Here is a 22,661-nt window from a genome sequence, read left to right on the forward strand (position 1 = left end):
ACAAAAAAATAAATAAAGCTATAAACTTTGCAGATATATGCTTTTCTAAAATCACCACCTGCATTTATTCTATCAATACAAAACACAAACAGAGATAATAAATCGTGGCATTTTTTATGGCCAGTTTTCTTTGGATGGACAGGGCATTTCTCAGGGGGGCAGGACTTGTTCCTGAGTGATACAGATCGATTCAAAGATTTTTCTGGTGAAGTGAAGCATTAAAAATCCTATTAATTAAGTTGTCTGAAATGAAACCATATAACCCGATCCGATTCACTCATTTTTACCAGAAAAAAGTTATTGAAAAGTCTTCATCATTACCCACCCTACAGAAGAGTATTCTAAAAATAAAGTTCATGTGATACAGAGGGTCTACCCTTAAAATGCTGTGTACATCTTATGCCAGCAATATATTAGAATTTACTATATTATGGATAAATTCTGCATTTGCCTCTTATAAATGTATTTGCATCCGTATGACAGTATTTTGTTCTTTTTTAAAAGGATACAGGAATTAATCCTAGCTCTGCTTTATTGTGTGTACGTCCTGGTCTTCCTCCCTTCCACAGTCTATTCGCAGAGACTTCATGCTGTTCCCAACTCTGCCCTGTAGGTGGCAGTCGAATCAAACATGCTTGTTGGACAACGAAGAAGAAAGAAACTTCCGGGTAGGAATACAATTTTCTGAAAACCCAGGTGAGGTTATGGCGTAAAAGTTGATAGTAAAAATATATATGGATATATCTACATAATTATGTTTTTGTTATATCAGATATACTTAAATTACTTTTAAGTATATATATTTTTTAATTCTGATCCTAGTTTTGGTGGTGTGCATCACCGTGTTTCCTCAAAATCGACGGGGAGATAACGTGTACAGGCCATAAATAATGCAATGCATGTAGTACAAAGACAAGAGATTGATCAGCTAATACAGTACATTGCGCATTACGAGTGTTACAACAGTTGTATTGTTATAACAGATATATTACCCAGCCCCGGGTTTAGGCTCTCCGTGGGCTCGTTAGCTTCTACGCTTAGTTATCTTACTTCTAATTCAGTAATTATCTTTATGCTACTGCGTGTTTGTAACAGGATCACTCAACAGTTTTGGTTAAGGTTTATCACCTCAAAATAGTCGCAAAGCTTTAAACTCCAACTGTCGTCCCTCAATTTACTGTAGCGCTGAGTCAGAGAAATAGCCATTGGTTCACAGTGAACGTACGTACGTTTGAAGGGGGAAACAGACTTCGACACAACACCGGCAGATGGCGCTAAAAACTGTCTATCAAACACACCTCTGACTTAGTGTTTTCCGTCAAAAAGGGGTTTTATTAATTATTTATTTATTAATTTGGGGCGGTTCAACCCAAAAAAATCTTGAATTAAGAAAAAATAGATGTACTTTGAATTGATTTCACATCTTTTTCACTTTACTGAGTACATTTAGTGCATCTAGTTTTAAGCTCAGGTCTTTATGTTTAAATTGAAGAATTTAGCAGTTTAGTTTTATATCCTGAAACGTGCCAACGCAATCACAAAATACTGTAGTAGTCAATGTTGAAATATTTTAAGAAATGCTGTATTTTATCACAAATTCTTCTCAATTAAAGACTTTAAAACACAGTTTTATGAACATTTTTAACCTTGGTTTAGACCGGGGTCACCCTGTAACCACAGGAAAATATGGATGATGCGATGGCCACGCCGACAGAGGACTCCTCCATCGGGGATGCTGTTTCTGGTAGAGGAGAGCACGAGCCTCATGAGGATGAAGACATGTACTACATCCCTGAGAGAAGACGATCCCTTGAACTTGGACCAAGTCCAATGGACACCAGCACCTGGTACAGAGAGATGTTTGACTTTCTAATTTTCTTTTTGGGTTTGAAGTCCAGATATTTTTAGGGCAAATAGCGAAAGTGTACCACTAGTCCTCGTGCTGAAACAGAAAGAAAACATTATATGGTAGAGTCAGAGACAAAGGTCATCACTTATTATATTTCTGAAGGGTACGGTGTTTGAAAATGAAAAAAAAGTATCACTCACATCTTTTATGTGTTAGGAAAAAACATTTGGCATAGCAGCTCAGCTGTCTCACTTATTGGACCATATAAAGAACAGTTTCCTACATCTTTGGCTGTCATAACATCACATTATGACATTTTAATCAACTATTATTAGTCATACAAATAGTTTCTCTTAATGACTTAACATACACTATATAAAACTATATAAAATTAACCAGAATTTGATGAAATCAGAAGAAACTTTTAAAAAAACATGCACAAAAATGAGAGAAAACTAAAAAACATGTTTTAGTTGACTTATGGGAATATCTTTGAGTTAGAATTCAGAGACAGAAAAGGGGAGGTGTCATTGCTGAAGTGCTCATAAGGAAATGTATTTTATGATGTTAGCTAAACTGCACCAAACCCAAGAAAATAAATTAAACTAGCATAAACATGAAATAGGGTCCAACTTATTTCCCATTTGATGCAACTTGAGAGAGAAGTGAACCTAAAATGGGCTGCTGCTGATCTTGCATGCTCTTTGGAAGCCTTTGATTTCTTGTTGCGTTGCCACAAAACAATTAATAAACTGTCGTTCTTCCATCCATCTCTTCAGGCATTTTGTGGATTTGGCTTTGAGTCCAATTCAGAGCTACGGGTCAATGACTAGTGAGGATAGCTTAGCCATCCAGGAAGATACCGACGGATTCTCCACCAGGTAAAAACAAAACAAGACATGATGTGATTCTTCTTCTGCGTTGAAAAAGAAATGTGTTTGTAGTATAAGCCTCCTTTTCTCTGTGGTTTTAGTGTCAAGCTGCAAAGAGCAGATTCATTCTCCAGCTGCTACTCCTTTGACAGTGACGACTGTGAGAAGAAAATCCTCAAGTAAGAAATGTATCCATGGTGTTGAACCTCTATAGGTTAGTGTGTTCGACTATAATAGACCAGCATTAAAATGTGGTGACATCTGTGCGTCTTGGTCTTTCCAGAGTCAAGAGTGAAGATTACGTCCAGGACAATTCTGACTCACTTCAGTCACTCCAGACCCCAACTAAAATCAGGCATCCATCTTTGACAGTGCCATTCACTTTCAAGGTCAGCTCATTTTCCATTTTCTTCTTTTATCCAGCATTAAGTGAGGAGAAAGAGTGCATACTCATACACAAGTTGGAAATCCCAGCAATGAATCTGACTTTTCTCTTGGAATTAGATCATATGTCACACACTCAAGCAGCTTTCAGAGGCAGAACTTAAGAGATTCAAGTGGCTGCTGTGGAGTCAGTACCCGCAGTCATTCAGCGCTTCTCCCCAAAGCATGGACATGGTGGACCTGGTGGACCGGCTGCTCGAGTGCTACAGCCTCGAAGTTGCTTTGGACATCACCGAAAAACTTCTCGTTGACATGGAGAAAAAAAGGGAGGCTAAATATATCCAGATCATGTGTATCAGAAGTAAGGACATCTGTCTTTCTCTGTTAATTTAACCTTAATAAGAATGATGAAGGATGTACTTGATAAATGTGTTTTTCTTTCTTTCAGATGAAGTGCGTTATGATTTACGTGAAGATCTGAAGAAGAAATACGGTGAAGTATGTCAAGATCTGGCCATGGAGGGGCAGAAGAGGCCTTTTGATGATGTCTATGCTAATCTCTACATTTCCTCAAAATGTAACAATGGCCCGAACATTGAACATGAGGTGTTGACGATAGAAAAGGTAAACACTCACCATAAACCTGGGAAAAGGCTTCTTACTAAAGATATTCTAACTGCTGTGGTGTCTGGTGATGTATGGCACAGGCTGGTGTGGCTCACTGGACTGGCAGGATCGGGGAAGTCTATGATAGTCAGAAAGTTAATCCTCGATTGGATTGAGGAACGATCACACGATCATATTTTCTTCATGTTTCCTTTGCCAGTCGAAGAGCTAAAACAATTTGAGGGCTCAGAAGTGTCCCTGGTGGAAATAATTCAGAAACTCTTCCCAGCAACAAAAAAATTAAGCGAAAGGGATTTGAGATTTAATGATGACTACAATGCAATGTTTATCTTGGACGGCCTAGAGGAGTACAATCCGGCGCTTGACTTTACAAACACTATGCTCGTTTCTGACCCCGAAGACAAAAATCCGCTGCGTAGCATTGTGATCAACCTCCTCAAGGGGAAGCTGTGCTTCGGCAATTTTTGTTTTGTCACTTCTCGGCCGGGAATAAAGTTCTGCTGCCGTTATGATACAAATTACAAACATATGGACTTGTGCGGCTTCTGCGACCTTGAGAAGGAGGAGTTCTTCAAGAAGAGGTTTGAAGATCCAGATCAGGCAGCTCAAGTTGTTGAGTATGTGAAGTCTCTCAAAACAGTCCACATCATGTGCCACCTGCCCTTGTTCTGCTGCGTAGTGGCTGATGAGTGCCAGCGCACTTTCAGGGAGAAAGGGCCAAAGGCAGAGCTGCCAAGAAGCATCACTCATCTGTACACCAAGCTGCTGCTGGTGCTCCTCCGTCAGCGCCGTGCATCTAGAGCTCCGGACTGCAGCCCAGATAAAGAGGTGGAGTTTCTCATGGAACATGGGAAGGTAGCCCTGAACATGCTGGAGCAAGGCACCTTCAAGGCTGTCAGGGTACGCGGGGAGGAGTCCGTGGTCAATGAGCCGGAGGCAATTGTCAACACTGGCCTGTGCACACAATTCATGACGATGCCCCGAGTCTTGTGCGAAGAAATACTCATGACCTTCATCCATCCCACCATGCAGGAGTACCTGGCTGCTCTTTATGCATATCTCACCTTTAGAAACCAAGGAAAGAACATTTTTGACCAACATTTAAAAAGCAGGATGAGGAATCTGATAAAAGGCCCCAAGGCCGTGGAGCTGTACAAGAGTGCTGTGGAGAGGAGCCTGCAGTGTGAAGATGGCAGACTGGACATTTTCCTCCGCTTTCTGTTTGGAATGGCAAATAAAACCAACCAAGAACTTCTTCAGCCCTTCTGCACCTCTTCTACACGGATCCCAAATTTAATCCCAGATGCTGCTAGCCTCCTCAGAAAGAAGATGAAAGACAGTCCGCATACTGACAGGAGCAGAAACTTGAAGTACTGCCAGGAGGAGTTGGGTGCGTGAGCTTCAGGCTCGGCACACAGTTTGTTTTTTTAACACTGATCAGAAGACAAAGTTTTGCTGCAAAATAACAGACGAAAGCTTCACTATTGATTTTCAGAGGAAAGAACTGACATGAAGCGATGTTCGTCTGTGGGGACGGGCACATTATCGGTACATTAGAACAAGATGCGATGTGTTCTACTAACACTAGAGGGGCTTTTTAATACTAATCATAATTAATATGCCTCTGCTCACACCTGGCATGAACAAACACGCCCAGACGTATCCCATAAGATCACATCTCACTTTTTCTTTCTATATCCAACAATTATACTTTATTTCTGTTTATTAAAACCCTAAGTTGAGTTGTTTTCAACCAGCATGGGGCAGCAATACATTTCCTGTGCCTAATCTGTTCACAGTTGATTAACTAACCAAATGACAACACAGTGATGCACTTTAGTTCAACACAGATGGTGCAAAGCTGAGTGCCCACCTCATCAGTTTAGAGGCGAGTCCTGAGACACATTTGAATGAACGCAGCTAAAAGGAGACGGTCATGTAAAGCCCGGACCCTCCCGATCACACTGGGTCTGATTGATCATCCAAGACATCCGATGATACCAGGAGTCTTTCAGGAACTTCTCGTTTACACCGGGTTCTGTTTTCCTACCAAAGCCATTTCAGGGCTGGTTCAGAGCCAGAACCTTACTCGGAACTAGTTGTTTCTGTTTGGACTGAATAAATGTTGCGACACGGCATACGTCAACGACTCGGCGCAGGGCTGTGCGGACCAACTGGATCAGCTTAAATGTTGTGATGACCAGATTTTGAAAGCCATTGTGGTGTCTGGTGGGTTTAACTCAAAAGAGAGAGAAGGAAAAATAAAAAGCTACCAACACTGATGAGAAGCAGCACATCAGCTGTGTTTCTTTATATTAACAAGCTCCAAGTGGAAAAACACAGACTGACATTCATCAATGAAGGGAATAAGAACATGAATTGTCCTTAGGTGGATTTTATTTATCCTTTTATTAAACTTGTGAGAAGTCAGTGCCTTAACTGCAGTAGACAGTGTGGTCTTAGTTTAGAGGTTCAGAAACCGTCTTTTGCTGTGTGCATTTACACCGCATCACCTCTGCATCATACAGCTGTTAATACTTCCTCCAGCACAGAGTATCCATCATTCAGCGATGTTGTCGGCAGCTCAATTAATTAACAGTGTAGTGGTTTTGGCGGGGGGGCAAAGCAATTCTGAGAACCCAAGCACCAGCACTGGAGCCACTGTTTTAAAGAAATGGGAACATTGTGATGAAGAATGAGATGATGTTGATTTTTTTAAAGGTTGTAGGATATGTATGTGCCTTGGATATGGAGTGTTTTTTTTTTACATTGTGTCTGTAAGATTTGTTGTTGCGCTTGCAATAACTTGGCCTTAAAGTTTGTGCAAATAGCTGTTAATGTTAAAGCTGGGAGGTTGTAAATAGGAAAACTACAGCTTCACCAGGCTCTGCTCTAAGGGCACAGACAGCATTAGTGCAGAGCCTGGTGAGATCCATGCCACTGAGCTTTTGTTGGGACGTTCACATGCTTGCCGCTGACCGACCGTCCCGTCCTGTGTGTCGTTTTGGTCATTGACAGGTGGGAGTTTGTTTGCTTTTTTTCTAATTTAAGGTCCAAAGGGCTGTGAAACCACCTGAACAGTAGAGTTTAGATTTTCCTTTTTTTAAAATCAGTTGAATTATTACATGCTGAAATTGATTCTGCATTGAGTACAGAATCTAAATAATTACTGCCTTCCCCAGCTTTAACACGAGCCTGATTACTGTTCTGTGAGTTAGTTGCTTTTAAAATGTCTTCATTATCACACGGTGTTGACTCTTGGCATGACAAAAAAATCTGAATCATAAAACATGACCAAATAAAACTTCTTCAACCTAAAGTAACGTTCTTTGGTTCTTTCTTTATAGCCTCTCGACTGTAAAAAGGGGAAAACTGGCTGATGGCTGACCCTCTTTGGACTGTTGCTATGCAGATTATACAGCTACTCTTTATAAAACAAACACTGATTTCTCTTGGTCTCATTATGGTCATTTGACTCGAATGATTTCCCATCAGCACATGAGACAAGCATAGAAAAATAGCTTAGTGATTTATTGTTATATTATTTTGTGAACATTCAGCAGTCAGTAGCATCTTAAAGACAGTATAGCAGTTCAAAGGTGTATTCAGTTGTATATAAAATGCTAAGAAGGCTAATCTTCATAATGCCGCTTCTCATATTCTCCAGTTGCTGTTCTGTTAAGCTAAAGTTGTAACTGTTGCATCTTGTATGGGACTAGTTTTTCACAACATCCAGAAGGAATCTATTTTAAGACAATAAAGTGCTAACAGTGAACCAAATGCAGGCCAGCATTTATACATCTCCTCTCCGGCTCTTATTTGATAAAGTGATTCAAATACAAGAGATTTTTTTTCGCTGGATAAAACAAGACAAATGGAAACAGACTTTTGAATCATTCACCACTGCAACCGCCAGCTGTTGCTGTTAATGTTATAAACTTCTGTGCGATTCCCACCGCATTTGTCACCACGCAGCTGAAGGTGCATTCAAGGTCCTCCAACGTGACCTTCTTCAACAGCAAATTCCTCTGTAGGATTGAACCTGCCTGGAGAGCTGATCTGGAACCAGAATGGAATGAATTGTTTTCAGAGTATGCAAAAAACCGTGTTTGAAGCAAAGGAAATATGGGTGGTTTGGTCTTTAATCTGTTTAAGTTATTTCCATAATACTTACTCTTTGGATTCTACAATCCTGCCATGGCTGAGCGTGTCCTCAGGGAAAGAGCCGTTGACAAGCCAGTACATAAGAGCCTCATCATCGTCACAGTTTGTAAGTGCATCACAGTGAAGAAGCAGCTGTTCACCTGTAAAGACAAACACCGATTTAAATCGGCTTTATAATAAAAACAATAGAAAAAAACATGCCATAAAACAGTGCCTGGAAGACTGAAACGCTTCAGTTGTGACATGATGCATACGTTACCTGGATGAGCTTTTATTTGGACATGGCTGGGCCCGAGAATCTCAGGAGATTCATCCTCTGAAACTGGAGAACAAACTTTAGTGAAGCACAAACAAAAGATAAATCAATAAGCTTTGTCTCCTATTAAACTGATCTGTACCTGGAAATCCATCTGCACACAGCACACACAGAAATCCCAGAGCTGATGCAGACAGAACATGATCAAAAGTCAGCACCATAACAGAGAAAATAAATGTCTGGTTTGGTAGCATTGTGTGCCGTTACCTTTCAGAGCAGATGACAGCTTCATATTGATTCTTCCAGTGAACGGGGCTTGCTACTGACAGCTGACAGGGATCACCATTTATATACATTTTAACTTAGTTCCCCTTCACCCACGCAGTACATGGGAATTTCCTCACTAATTAGACCACGTATGTTTCTCATAGGTCATCCACAAACTTTCTGTGGCGTATTCTGACTCATTTAGACACTTCCATGTCTGTCTAAATGCAGCGTCATCCAACGGGCTCAGCGTCAAATATTGGAAACAGTCATTGTGGGGATAAAACACTTTCACACAATCTAAACCATGTGACATTTATTAAATATTCTTGACCAAAACAATGAGAACAAAACAAAATAAAGATGAGACTTTTACACCTTTTACTGTTTGAGCGAACGAAGAGGCCCTAAGACAAGTATCTGCTGGTCTAAACTGGCCTTTCGTAATGAAACAAAGAGCCTGAAAAAGGCCGCCGGCCACCACAACACAACAAGGTCAGCCCTGCTGGAGCATCAGCACACAACCTGAGTCGAGTGATGACCGGCTCTGTCAACACGCTGTCACGTTTTTATTCCTTTTCTCTTCTGATGGAACATTCAGTGCTTTTAGTCATTTTTACTACCTAGTATCCAAACCTTGAACTGCACACATATTAGACCCCTTCCCTCTTTCCTAATTTGGCCAACGTTAACACCTATACTGTCACTCCTGTTCATTAACGGCAACTCCAAATTACAAATGCTGCAAATGTTTTGCATCTAAGGGATACGTTTTCATGACTACAACCCAGAAGTGACACTAAAATATACATTATAATGAGTACCGTATACACGTCCAATCACGAGGTGCGTGACTCAATCGCAACAAAACATGTCATTTGAGTTCAAAATACGTAACCGTCTTTTGGCGAGTAATCCCAGTAAAAGAAGCAGTTGCAAAATAACTGGAGATGGTGTCTATGGATACAGGGTTCATGTATTTAAGAGGAAGCGATGACTTATGCTGGATTCCACTCAATATTTATTACTCATGTCAGAACCTTCAGCCATGAGGATGACACATTCCAGCGTGATCCTTTAAGTTTTGACAAATGCTTAAGACATAAATTAGTAAAAAAACCAAAACAAAACAAAAAAAAAAACACCTCTCTTATGATTTTGAGAGCCGCTTTACTAGTCCACGAGATAAATGAACCAATCACTGGGGTGTGCCGCTGTGTGAAGCAAATCCTGAAAAACTGACAGACATCCAAATTCAGATTACTGATAAAATCCAAATAACCGTAATTACAGTTATGTGCCTATAAATATTTACAAAAAGTATAGACACATTTATTGATGTTTTAGTTCCGTGTGAGGCCCACAGTCTTTAGGGTCAGTGCATATCTTTTCCACGTGGCATCTTTGTCCATCAGTCAGTCGCAGGTCACTCCAAACCGAGCACATAGTTGATACCTTGCACAAATCCAATAATAACGGGCTGCCAGGCCACCAGGTATCGAAGCCAGTCTAAAAGCTGTCCATACATGACGTGCGGCCGTTCCCAGCTAAAGAAGTTAGTTAAGGTACAAAATTTTTTTTTAGAGCAATCAAAATGAGACGTTAAGAGATGAAAAAAGGAGCGTCCCGAAGGAAGGAGCATAAGGAGGAGGGACGCGCTGCTTTCAGGTTCATCGCTCTTTGTATGGAGTTGTCCCAGCTGACGGAAATGTCTCAACCCACAAAAAAAGGAACAAACCCTATTATACAACCTATAGGTGACTAAGAGCCTATTTTCAGTCTGTAATTAGCTGCGTGAAAATGTCAACTAAATCTGACTGCTGAAACTTCCACTCTGTCAAAACAAAGACTTTTTCCTCTTGTAATTCAGAATGACTTTGGCTTTTCTGACTATGGCTAAAAGGTCGTCTGTGAACATGCTCAGTTTAGGTCTGACATGATTTTCCTTCCTTTTATACATATCTGAGACAAGCTTATCACTCTCTGACCATACAAAAATCTGGAATTTTGTTTCTCATTTTCAGCACAAACAAAGATGTTGAAGCTCACACTTTTGAGAATTGCAACGTTAAAAGGATACGGGTTGCTGAACACCCTCTTCAGGTCCACCTTCTCCTTACAGTACGGGCACATCTGCTTCTTTCCCACGATGCACCATCCTCTTATGCAGAACTCGTGGAACCTGGATGTGGAGTTAAGGCTCGGTGTCGCACCACCGACTATAAATACTGTGGAAATGACAGCTTAATGTGCATCAACATCAAGTCTAATTTCAAGGGGCAGTGTGCAGGCTTTAGAATATCTACCAATGAAAACACTGACTGCAGCTAAATGGATATCCCCCATCTCACCCTGCAGTTCCAAGCATATAGGAGAAACTAAGGTGGTCACTAAAGAACACAAAGGAGCCTGTGTTACGTTTGTCAGCTCATAGCAGACTGCGTAGAATAGAATCCGGCACCATCATTTTGATATAAAAGGTTAGTTAAAGGTTCTGAAACTTCAGCATTTAACAAGCTAAACATTTCAGCTCATGTTCACAAAACAGTGCTAACTTTGAAGGATAGAAACGCTCGCCCCATGCTGGTTCGGTTGGTATCAAATACACTCAACTGGCAAGTGAGCCACTTGTGTTGTATTCAGAGTCTGATATATTAAATGTTTAAATATCTATATATGTCACAATGCTTTGTGTTAAATGTATCAGACTGAAGGTGCAGATGCTCCAAGATTGTTTTAAAACTGGACAGTAAGAACAAGGGCAACAGAACATTTTAAACAGTAACTAAGTTTCTACACTATATAAGTCATTTGATATGTATAATTAAAAAAAAAAAAAAAAAGCTGTTTAAAACTATTTGTAGAATTGCAGCCTACATAAAAACAGAATTATGAAATATGTCCAGATGCAGAAGCCTTTTCCAGGAACCAGGTTTTTATTTTTTATTTTAAAAATAGGGTTTCTTTCTCAGATCTCTACATTTCCACCACAGGAACTGGGTTCCACGGCAGAAATTTCACCTCAAAAAGGGAAACTTTCAAGGTTAAATTGAACCTTTGGGGAAGGGTTAGCAGAACTGAAACATTTCCAATAAGTTGTACCGCAGGAATATTTGTTACCATTTTAAAACATCTCATCCATTCATGCTTGCTTCAATGAACTAAGGAGAGGCAGCGCAGTCTGTGAGCTGCGGCAGTTGTAGAAGCTCCAGAATGAAAGAGGAGACCGAGCTCGGATTGTGACAAGAAAACTAACATCAGAGCAATAAAACATCACTCTGACTGTCTCACTGCAGTTAAGCTCTAAGGCACACATTTCCCAACCCATAAAAGCGTGTACAGATGTGTGCGTGTGGACAGATTTTGACTTAATCCAACTGAAGTGGGTGTCCTGCTTTTAGCGTCTGCGTTGGCTCAAGGTGTCGCCGCTCTGACGAGGACTGTTGGGGTGGAGCGACACACTTTAGGCGACTAAATGTGCGAGTGTGGAGCTTCATGGAAATCCAACAGAAGCCCGGAGGTGTTCATGGTGCTGTCGGTTTGAAAAGCACCTTAAACAAAAGGCTCGTGATGCCACATAATGCTTGGTGTTGTTTAAAGCGTACACACAGCAGATCACAACAATCACGAGGGAAGTAATGTAATTTCAGATGAAAAGACTTAAAGGTCAGGTTGACTGTCAATTCCTCTTTGGGTTGATAAGTGAAGACATGCTGCAGTTCCTAATGATGACTTTGCCCTTTATGATCATCTACATCCCATAACAACCCTCAACTTCTCCTTCACTGATAATTACTGTAGATTAATGCAGAAATATACACGCGTATAAAACAAAAGGATACACATGGTTGCAGGATAATCTGTACGTGTTCTCAATTATCCCCTCCTCACTGACATCCACAAGAATGGGCTGACCGCACACAGCACAGATATCGTCAGAGAGGTGCTTTGTTGGCATGCCAGATGCGCTGTAATACTAAAGTAGAATTTAAAAATAAAGAAGACATGTTAGTGCACAATTACTACCTCTAAGAGGTGGACAGAAATATAGGGCCTGCAATTTGTCCCCTTACCCCAACAGTTGAAGCCATGAAATCTGCACACATCTCTGCAAAGTCTCTTCCAAGGACGCCGTAGTACAGCCCGTAGAAAAGCAGCGAAACACCAAAGTCCATGGCATCCTCTGGCTTTATCCTGAGTAAAGAATTACAGAGTAATGTGTCCAATTAACTGCTTGATATCTATCTATCCAACCTCTTAGCCCCAACCTTAAATGGAGGCACTAGGAACAGGCTAAATAAATAAATTCCAAAGAGAATATAAAGAAAAAAGCTGATTTTCAGTTCATTTAATACTAAAAACTGCCCAGTCGTGACTTATTTTCTGTAGAATAAGTGATGTCCTGGAAGTGTCAAACTTCAGTGATGCAAAATTAGGCTGCCTTGATGAACAAATGTACTGTAACTACAATGAACTGTTGAAGAATCCATGTTATTAAATGAAACTGTTATGAATCTACTTTCTCTTTAACAGCAACTCTTTGCTCTGAAAGTGGATTCAAATAGACTTCTTTCTCCAAAAACACAGCTGTTAATCTTACCTGAGTTGCAGGAAAGTTAGAGGCAATAATAATAGATAATCACAATAGATTTTAAGAGGACTTGTAAAAAAAATGCTCCTTTTTTAAACTCAACTAAATTTAGCTTCTGCCTATAGAGAGTGAAACCGAAGACAAAAGCCGTCTTTCCCTTCTCCCTTTGGTAAGAGTAAGAGAGAATGGAGACATTTGTTAAAGCTAATGATATCTTACAGAGGTAATGTAGTTTTAAATGAATTCAGAATGATTTCTTTTACTGATCATGTGACCAGAATTCACTTTCAGATATATGACCCTGGAGCAGACTGTCCCCTGAGATGGATTTTTTAATATTGTCAGTATAGTTCAGTCTCGATACCAAAAAGTGAGAAACTTAACTCCCGAATGAGGAAAAAAGAAGGTGTGGATTGAATTATCATCCAAGTAAGATCTTAATGATCTCCCAAAGAAAACCTTCACCAACTAATTTTACTTGAATATGCGCTTTGATATCGACTGGCGGCTGATTTTCAGTGAAAAAAACCTGCCAGTGAGGAGAGCGAGTTCCAACAGTTTGTAATCTTCAGGTGCTGCTGCTGTGCATTAACCAGCAGAAAATCCCAGAGACAGACTAATCAAAAGTGAATAATTCTGTGGATGTGTTGTGTATGGATGCCGTGGGAGCGGCGACCATAAAGGATGTAAACACAGCATCATCTAGTGGCCGCCAAGGGCTGCACATGGGACAGAGACCAGGAAGCTGGAAAAATGACTAATGCTGTTACTACGAAGTTAGAGTTTTATTATCAGTGACTTAATATACACGGTCACATTTAAACATTTGTATAAAAAGAAAAAATATTCATTTCCAAATAATACATACCTGAATATTAGGTTAATACCAAAAAGTGTAAACATGACAACACTATAGCCAACAATCCCTGTGGCATAGCTGATCTTGTACAGAAGGAGGAACCACTTGTACACCAACCTACAATTAAAAAGAACATGTTAAATTTAATCATTATGCGGTTTGTTAGGCACAGGTTCAAGCTCAACTTATGGAAAGCAAGATCCAACAATGGAAACACCATTTTTGGTAGGAAGTAGTCATGTTAGGGTTGATCAGTTTAGGTATAAAGGCTTTACCTTGGCGTGGTGCAGGCCAGTGGCTTGCGTGTAGCACGGAAGGAGATGTAGGCTGTGATGACAGAGAAGATGAACCATGTGGTCAGGAACCTCCACCAATGAAGTTTTGTTGTAAAGTAGAGAGGAACCACCCACATCTGGAACAGAGTCACCAGCTAAAAGACAGCAGAGTGTGCATTTTAGAAAATGTTTGTGCAACAGGCTTTAAAACTCAAATTAATACAAACTCCTACCAACAAGCATAATGCAAAAAACAGAGAATATAAGCGACATAATTGCATATTTTAAACAGTTTAGGACAGCTATCCTTTTTCTAAACAGGCTTAATTCCATTCGGGGTCGCGGCGGCTGGAGCCTACCCCAGCTGCCATTGGGCAAGAGGCGGAGTACACCCTGGATGGGTCGTCAGGGTCAAACAGCCACATAAGCTCACACTCACTCCTACTGACAATTTGGAGTCACCAAATAACCTAACATGCATGTTTTTGAACGGTGGGAGGAAGCCGGAATACCCAGAGAACATGCAAGCTCCTCAGACGGGATTTACAGCAAAAATCCTCTTGTTGTGAGGCAACAGTGCTAATAACCGTACCACTGAACATCCCTAATTTAGGACAATACAAAAAACATTTCTCTTTATTTAAGAAAGTAAAAGTGGCTACAGTCACCTGCTGCCACATGGATTGAAATTAAAGTAAATGCAACTTAAAGATGGAACATCTGTATCATAATAAGTTCCATCCTTTCCCTTCCCCATCACTACAAACACACACGTATAGAGTCTGTGCTCAAAACAAACAGCCTTCACAGTATTTTGCTTCCACACTTGAACACAGAACTTACATTATAAGACTTTGCATGTCTCTGTTTCCACTGCACAAGGACTAGCTGGGCGACCACCAGGGTGACGATGAGGATCAGCACCATCTCTGCGTGCATGGCCTCGTGGCCTTTGTGTTTGGCATGCATTTTTGCATGCTCCACCCTGTGGACAAAAACACATATAATGAGATAATCATACACGACGAGGAGCCAGATGATCAGTTTATAGCAAAATACAACAGGTGTGTCTTTGAGTATACTACACACACAAGCACATTACACGCATTAATGTACCGTCACTTTCTAAATTAAACTGCGACACCTTGTACAAAAATAAATCAGAGCATATTGTGACTCATTATAAGTGTTTAGTGACCAAAGTAGAAATAAAACCATATATATGAATTGAATTAAATCCTTTGTGTCACACTGTGCTTTGGATGTGTGTGTCCAGGTGTTGCACAAATACTAACCTCCATTTCTCTTCTGGTGAAAGCTTGGACAGATCAAACTAAAAGGAAAAACAAAGGAGACAAAGTAAAGACTGTTACTATTGACAAGTTACCAACTGAACAGCCACACAAAATAATGATGAAGTGACAGCTTGTGAAAAGTATAAAAATGACTAACGTAAAACATTTAACTTTATTTGCAACAAGATGAAGAGCACACGTGAATCACCAGTCAAGGATTTAAGGCTCTTAGGAGTATTTACACAGCTCATTATGTTGCATCTATGCATTCAGGCCATGCTGCCCATTACACCACAAAGAGGACGTACTTCAATAGATTTTAACAGCTGTCTTATGGCACCGTGAGGTGTCTTATTTACTGTAATACCATCTATTTACCATCTAGCTATTAGGTTAGACTTGAAAATTGAAATCAAACAGGAAATGGTATGATTACTTCCTCTGACACGCCACTGAAAGTGCTTAACCTTTAACCCCAATAGCCACATCACCAAAACTTATTGAATTAATCATTCAAATTCTCAGTCATTTCCCAGCGCAATAGGAAATCTATTGAAATGGAAACAAGCGTTTTCATTGACTGATTAATTTAAATAATATTTAAAAAAAAAAAAAAAACGTCACTTTGATGAAATAACAGTAGCTACAGATAGCTTTTATTTTTTTAGCACTTATTAGGGCGATTTTCGCTTGTACTGCTACTTCAATGAACGTTAAGTTCAGTTCAGTGGACAATGCACTTTTTCTGGACACCAATGCTTGGTAACGTTTGCTAAGGTAACCGGTAGCTAGCTGCTTACGGTGTTATCCAACCCATCCGCGAGTGGCGGTGGCTTGTTTGGAAACTAGCTCCAAAGTGGGAGCTGCGCCTGTCTGTTTTATCTGCTAGTGTGACCCATTTCCCTCACCTGGTTCGGTTCGTTGTGATGCTCCAGTCCGTGGTCGTGCTCTACCCCGTCAACCTCCACCTCAAACACCCCGGCCATTTTCGGAGTGTTACTTTACTGTTCCGGGGCCATTGTCATTAGCAGGGGTGGGGCCTAAAGAAAAGGTCACTTCCGGTCCAGGAATGGCTTCGAAATAAAGTTGGAAAATGTAGGTCAAATTGTTAAACTAATCGTTTAAACGTTGTTAGTGCAGAATAGTTTCCGTTCAGCGTTGTCAGTTTTTACATTAAAAATAAATACATAATTATAAATGCATTTGAGGGAAATGGACAGAGGTACTAAATTATAAAGTTTAACTCATTACTATACTTTTATCTGAATTTCTTCTCTAAAAAATGATATATACAGTAATAAATAATTTTTCGAACAAATTAAATTATAGACAAAATATAAGTGCCAACATGGAACATTAAATAAGTATGTTTTTTAAGTGTCAACTAATATCCAACTCGTAACCAACCGTTTGATAATAATTTTACATTCAAGAAAAAAGAAAAGAAAAAGGTGGTATCCCGCCAGATTTAAACCGGAAGAGGGCCGTGCACTGGTTTTGATTGGTTTACAGGTCTGTCAAAGTCTTCTCTGATTGGCTGCACAGCCGGCACTATCGGTCTATGTAGCTTTTGGTTTGTTGGCGCTCTTCGTTTAAGATTCAATATTGTAGTTTCAGCTGTGTATTAACCGGCAATAACAGCGTTGTATCACAGCAGTTGAGTTTATTCGTATCCTGTGTCCAGTTGAGAAGATAAGGCCAACTCCTGCTGTCTGAGAAAACCAGCTGCTTCATTGCCAACATGCATGTGATTAAACGAGGTATTGTTGCTATATTTTATGTTTTTGCTGTCAAATCATTAACTGCTGAACTGTTGAGGAAAACTCTTGTGCAGTCCTGGAAAACGTCCTAAAAACGTTCCTAAGCCATTATATAGGTCTACAGTATGAAGAAATAACATGCTTGAGTTAACATTTCAGTTTACCTTACATTAAAAATCGCGTTTTAAATGTAATTTTGTTTCTTTGTGCGTTGTTTGCGCCGAGGCGTCAAACAAAGACTTCAGTTGTAAAAGGACAAAGCTGCCTGTCTTGATTTGCGGTTTTCGTTGCCTATTTTGTCTTTATTTTAAATGCAATTTTGGACGATCACAGCAACATAGATTTTAATTAGAAGCGACTCAATCAAGACTTTTAAGTGCAGTATGGTGCTTATGTTCATTCTGCCTTTTATGTTCTTATTCCTCGGTTTTGCAAAGTGAAACCTCTGACAAACCTATTTCTACATAAGTATCCAAATGGAGGGTTTTCATGTATGTTTTGACATCTGCTGCATTTGCGCGCGTTCACACCCTTTTGTTGGCATAGAAACCCTTAAGACAGGTGTTTTTGTTGCGGACTTCCTCTTTGAGCTCATTTATCAAGGCTCTAACTTTTATGTTTGACGATTATAGCCATAACAGCCACAACATAATCAGCCACGCAGACATTTTACCTCGCAAATTGTCCTAATAATTATGAAAATGTCATTTTTGCCTTTTTGTTTGTTTGTTTGTCAGATGGGCGCCATGAGGCAGTTAGTTTTGATAAAATCACATCTCGCATCCAGAAGCTGTGTTATGGACTCAACTGTGACTTCGTGGACCCTGTAAGTTCAAAGCAGCACTAAAATAAAAAAGAAATGCAAAATGTTGGCAGATGACAGTTCAGTGATCATCTAGTTTTTGTAACCCTATTATCTCTGGTTTTGCAGGCCCAGATTACAATGAAGGTGATCCAGGGTCTGTACAGTGGGGTCACCACCGTGGAGCTGGACACCCTGGCTGCAGAAACTGCTGCGACTCTCACCACTAAACATCCTGACTATGCAGTCCTGGCTGCACGGATCGCTGTGTCCAACCTGCATAAGGAAACCAAGAAAGTATTCAGTGGTAAGGACTGCTACCAATTAACTTACTTTATAGATATGACTTCGCATTGAATAAGTAGTACCATCAATGATGGTACTTCATTTAGGATTCTGCTTTCCTCTGGTATGACCGACAGTACATTCAGATTCTGATATATTAAATGTTTTAATATCTATATATGTCACAATGCTTTGTGTTAAATGTATCAGAATGAAGTCAAACAGTCAAATTGTCTTTAACTATAATACATGTTCTGTCCATTGCACTCACATAGATGTGATGGAAGACCTGTACAACTATGTCAACCCCTTCAATAAATGTCACTCACCTATGATCTCCAAGGAGACACTTGACATTGTCCTTGAAAACAAAGCCGTAAGTCACATGTAACGATCTACTTTGTTCTTACTTTGAATTTCAAGAAGATGTAGTTAAGTTTTAACATGCTCTAAGATAATATTCTTTATTCCTTGCAGCGCCTCAACTCATCCATCATTTTTGACAGGGACTTTTCTTACAACTTCTTTGGCTTTAAGGTAACCTGTCGGGTCATTTAACATTCAATGTTTCAAGCCGATAATCAGGATTTTCAACCAAATGTGTCTTTTTGCTCTACAGACACTTGAGCGGTCGTATTTGCTAAAGATCAATGGCAAAGGTGAGTTTCCTCACTTCTTTAAAAGTATGTTAGTGGGTGCAGGTAGTGCAGTTTGAAGCCATGGTGTATGTCACTCTAAAATAACTTCATACATTTTTCATTGTTTGTTTGTAGTTGCTGAGAGACCCCAGCACATGCTGATGAGAGTGGCTGTCGGGATTCATAAGGGAGACACCGATGCAGCCATTGAGACCTACAACCTGCTGTCAGAGAAGTGGTTCACCCATGCTTCTCCTACATTGTTCAATGCAGGCACCAACAGGCCACAGCTGTCCAGGTAAAGGCTGTAAAGAGGAAAAAACAAATTAACAAAGCTCGGATGCTCCCTTTCTTGTTTTGTAATCTAATTTGATTGGATTTTTGCAGTTGTTTCTTGCTGGCCATGAAGGATGATAGCATTGACGGGATTTACGACACACTGAAGCAATGCGCCCTCATCTCCAAATCAGCAGGAGGCATTGGATTGGCAGTGAGCTGTATCAGGGCAACAGGCAGCTATATTGCTGGGGTGAGGAAAAGTCCCAATTCTGGGGAAAATAAAGCTGATGTAGAGGAGCTAATGGTTTATTTCTTTATTTCTATTTATTGAGAATATACATTCCTTAAAGTCATTTATGCTTTCAGACTAATGGCATGTCCAATGGGCTGGTTCCCATGCTGCGAGTGTACAACAACACAGCACGTTATGTGGACCAGGGTGGCAACAAGGTCAGAAACATTCACTAAAACTTTTATTTAAGTGCAATAATGATGCATAAAATGTTGCTTAACATTATTATTGCAAGTTTGATGACATGCTTGACTGCATTTGCCTGCTTAGAGACCCGGGGCCTTTGCTGTGTATCTGGAGCCGTGGCATGCAGATGTGTTTGACTTTTTGGAGTTGAAGAAGAACACGGGTAAAGAAGAGCAGAGGGCCAGAGACCTGTTCTTTGCCCTTTGGATCCCGGACCTCTTCATGAAACGAGTGGAAAGCAATCAGGTGAATGCTGAATTTCAAACTTTGGTGCGCCCGCTAAATCTTGAACAAGGACAGGCTTCTCATTCCTCTGGTGTTCTTGTAGGACTGGTCTCTGATGTGTCCCAGTGACTGTCCAGGATTAGAGGAGTGCTGGGGAGAGGAGTTCGAGGAGCTCTACACTCGGTAAGATCAGCGTACCTGTCTCTATTTTTAACAAATGGCTCATTTGTCGGTGATAACCTGTTCCACTTATCCTGTTGGCCTTCAGGTATGAGAAGGAGGGCAGGGTGAAGCGGGTGGTAAAGGCTCAGCAGCTGTGGCACGCCGTCATCGAGTCGCAGATAGAAACTGGCACTCCGTACATGCTCTACAAGGACGCTTGCAACAGAAAGACCAATCAACAAAATCTGGGCACCATCAAATCCAGCAATCTGTGCACGGAAATTGTAGAGTACACAAGCAAAGACGAGGTGAGGGGCAGATAGCGAATATTATCCTGGCACCTACAGATTCTGCCTGCTCTTCTTGTAATATTCAGATCACCCTCATGTTTTCATTCAGCTTTGGTCTTCCTTTAACTCAGGTCGCAGTGTGTAACCTGGCATCCATTGCCCTCAACATGTATGTCACGGCAGAAAAGACATTTGACTTCAAAAAGCTTGCATCTGTTACCAAAGTTATTGTCAAGAACCTGAACAAGATCATTGACATCAACTACTACCCAGTGCCTGAGGTATGGTTTTCTGCCTAGCTTTGCTTCTCCATCAGCCCTGCAGCTGAATCCTTCTGTTAACAAGTAGCTCCTCCATCCTGCCTTACAGGCTGAAAGGTCCAATAAGCGTCACAGGCCAATTGGAATTGGTGTACAAGGTCTGGCTGATGCCTTTATCCTCATGCGCTATCCTTTTGAAAGTCCAGAGGCCCAGTTACTCAACATTCAGATCTTTGAGACCATCTATTACGCTGCCCTGGAGGCCAGCTGTGAGCTGGCAGCAGAATGTGGGGCTTACGAAACCTACACTGGCTCTCCTGTCAGCAAGGGAGTGAGTAGTTTTCACAAATACCTAAAATCCATTCTGAGATACAGATTAGCAGCTTGGGATTATGTGCTGATTATGATATTTTGTTTTTACAGAACCTGCAGTATGACATGTGGGGCAAAACCCCAACAGATTTGTGGGACTGGAAAGCACTGAAGGAGAAAATAGCCAAGTAAGTCTTCCCTGTTCTTATCATTATACATCTACCTTTTACTGTATGTGGAGACTGCAGTCTTTTCTTTAACTCCACCGCATGTGTCCTCAGGCACGGTGTGAGGAACAGTTTGCTTTTGGCTCCAATGCCCACAGCTTCCACTGCCCAGATTCTTGGTAACAATGAGTCTATTGAGGCGTACACCAGCAACATCTACACTCGCAGGGTGCTCTCAGGAGAGTTTCAGGTCAGTCTGGAAGGCATTTGGTCATTTCTGTCTAGTGTCCATAAAGAGGCTGCTGTTTTTTATGCATTATTTTCTGCCTGTCATTTAGATTGTGAATCCTCACCTGCTTAAGGACCTCACAGAAAGAGGATTGTGGAATGAAGAAATGAAGAACCAGCTGATTGCTCAGAATGGCTCCATCCAGGTAAAGGGTCACTACTCTGAATGCTTCTGTAATGTAAACTGGCTTCTTTTCTGGTGAACAAATGCTTTATAACCTGTCTGACTTCTCAGGAAATAAAAGAGATCCCTGATGACCTGAAGCAGCTGTATAAAACTGTCTGGGAAATCTCCCAGAAGACTGTACTCAAGATGGCAGCAGATCGTGGTGCCTACATTGACCAGAGCCAGTCTCTTAACATTCATATTGCTGAGCCAAACTATGGGAAACTTACCAGCATGCACTTCTATGGTTGGAAGTTGGTAAGTCAGGACTCAAGGAATGCACACTCGAGGTACCAAGGGACAAATATGCTGCTTCAGAGGTAGGAACAGCACTTAACAGCCTTTTTATTCTTTCTGCAGGGCCTGAAGACCGGCATGTACTACCTGCGAACGAAGCCTGCCGCCAACCCAATTCAGTTCACTCTGAACAAGGAGAAATTAAAGGAGGCCCAGTCGACCAAGAGTGCAGAGGAAGAAACCAAAGAGCGAAACATCGCAGCCATGGTTTGTTCCTTAGCAAATAAAGATGAATGCCTAATGTGTGGTTCCTGAGTAAAGTGTGCAACTCCCCCACAATCTCTCTCCTTCACTGCCATTCTCCCACTGAAAATGTGTTGTTTATGCTTATTTTGTACAGGATTTTTTTTTTTTCACATATGTTATTGTCTTCGTATCACAAATCTTTTCAGTTTTTATTTAATGGGATTTTTATGATGAAGTCTTTGTGTTTTTTATAACATTAATAGGGTTTGATTAATTAATAGATAATAGATTTATCAATTAAGTTTTTTAACATGCGGGTTGTATGAATGAATTTGATGTTGATCTGTGTTTAAGATGCATTAAAAGTCATTAACTTGTCATTAAGAATCTCAAACCTACTCAGAACAGCAACAAACTAAAGCAGAGATGGTGAATTATGCAACGCTGCAATGAAAGGCAACATTCCTGCGTGTTTTTCCACAGGAAAAGGTGATGCAGCAGCTGATGAATTAATGGCCAAGTGTGTTCATAGATGAGACCTCAGGGGAGCAGAATGTGTTAAACAAGCCGAGACCTGCATGATTACGCTGCAGCAACAGGGATAGTTTAGCTGAAAAGAGACACTTA

General features: G+C 40.6%; 4 protein-coding genes across 4 annotated transcripts; 2 read left to right on the top strand and 2 right to left on the bottom strand.

The window, feature by feature from the left end:
- The first annotated feature begins 608 nt into the window (after positions 1 to 608).
- On the top strand, positions 609 to 7,051 carry nlrc3l1 (NLR family, CARD domain containing 3-like 1). Its single transcript, XM_075487878.1, has 7 exons — positions 609 to 696; positions 1,657 to 1,847; positions 2,629 to 2,730; positions 2,823 to 2,900; positions 3,005 to 3,110; positions 3,226 to 3,466; positions 3,554 to 7,051. The coding sequence occupies exons 2-7, from the start codon at positions 1,687 to 1,689 to the stop codon at positions 5,128 to 5,130; spliced, it is 2,265 nt and encodes a 754-aa protein (XP_075343993.1). The 5' UTR covers positions 609 to 696; positions 1,657 to 1,686; the 3' UTR covers positions 5,131 to 7,051.
- A 191-nt stretch (positions 7,052 to 7,242) lies between these two features.
- On the bottom strand, positions 7,243 to 8,628 carry LOC142402289 (interleukin-1 receptor accessory protein-like). Its single transcript, XM_075487880.1, has 5 exons — positions 8,420 to 8,628; positions 8,295 to 8,336; positions 8,156 to 8,218; positions 7,907 to 8,036; positions 7,243 to 7,791 (listed from the first exon to the last, which is right to left on the bottom strand). Exons 1-5 carry the CDS (start codon positions 8,442 to 8,444, stop codon positions 7,626 to 7,628), a joined length of 426 nt encoding a protein of 141 aa, XP_075343995.1. The 5' UTR covers positions 8,445 to 8,628; the 3' UTR covers positions 7,243 to 7,625.
- A 92-nt stretch (positions 8,629 to 8,720) lies between these two features.
- Positions 8,721 to 16,465, bottom strand: rnf121 (ring finger protein 121). The gene is made up of 9 exons (XM_075487879.1): positions 16,348 to 16,465; positions 15,440 to 15,477; positions 14,988 to 15,129; positions 14,145 to 14,299; positions 13,879 to 13,986; positions 12,493 to 12,613; positions 12,262 to 12,395; positions 10,500 to 10,601; positions 8,721 to 9,966 (listed from the first exon to the last, which is right to left on the bottom strand). The coding sequence occupies exons 1-9, from the start codon at positions 16,423 to 16,425 to the stop codon at positions 9,846 to 9,848; spliced, it is 999 nt and encodes a 332-aa protein (XP_075343994.1). The 5' UTR covers positions 16,426 to 16,465; the 3' UTR covers positions 8,721 to 9,845.
- A 608-nt stretch (positions 16,466 to 17,073) lies between these two features.
- LOC142401701 (ribonucleoside-diphosphate reductase large subunit-like) lies at positions 17,074 to 22,364 on the top strand. Its single transcript, XM_075487165.1, has 19 exons — positions 17,074 to 17,199; positions 17,937 to 18,025; positions 18,131 to 18,308; positions 18,562 to 18,662; positions 18,764 to 18,823; positions 18,906 to 18,945; positions 19,060 to 19,222; positions 19,312 to 19,453; positions 19,570 to 19,653; positions 19,766 to 19,927; positions 20,010 to 20,089; positions 20,175 to 20,376; positions 20,490 to 20,639; positions 20,728 to 20,949; positions 21,042 to 21,118; positions 21,212 to 21,347; positions 21,436 to 21,531; positions 21,621 to 21,809; positions 21,912 to 22,364. Exons 1-19 carry the CDS (start codon positions 17,181 to 17,183, stop codon positions 22,101 to 22,103), a joined length of 2,382 nt encoding a protein of 793 aa, XP_075343280.1. The 5' UTR covers positions 17,074 to 17,180; the 3' UTR covers positions 22,104 to 22,364.
- The last annotated feature ends 297 nt before the right edge of the window (positions 22,365 to 22,661 follow it).

Source organism: Odontesthes bonariensis, chromosome 16, assembly GCF_027942865.1.
Source record: "Odontesthes bonariensis isolate fOdoBon6 chromosome 16, fOdoBon6.hap1, whole genome shotgun sequence".
Lineage (NCBI taxonomy): Eukaryota > Metazoa > Chordata > Actinopteri > Atheriniformes > Atherinopsidae > Odontesthes > Odontesthes bonariensis.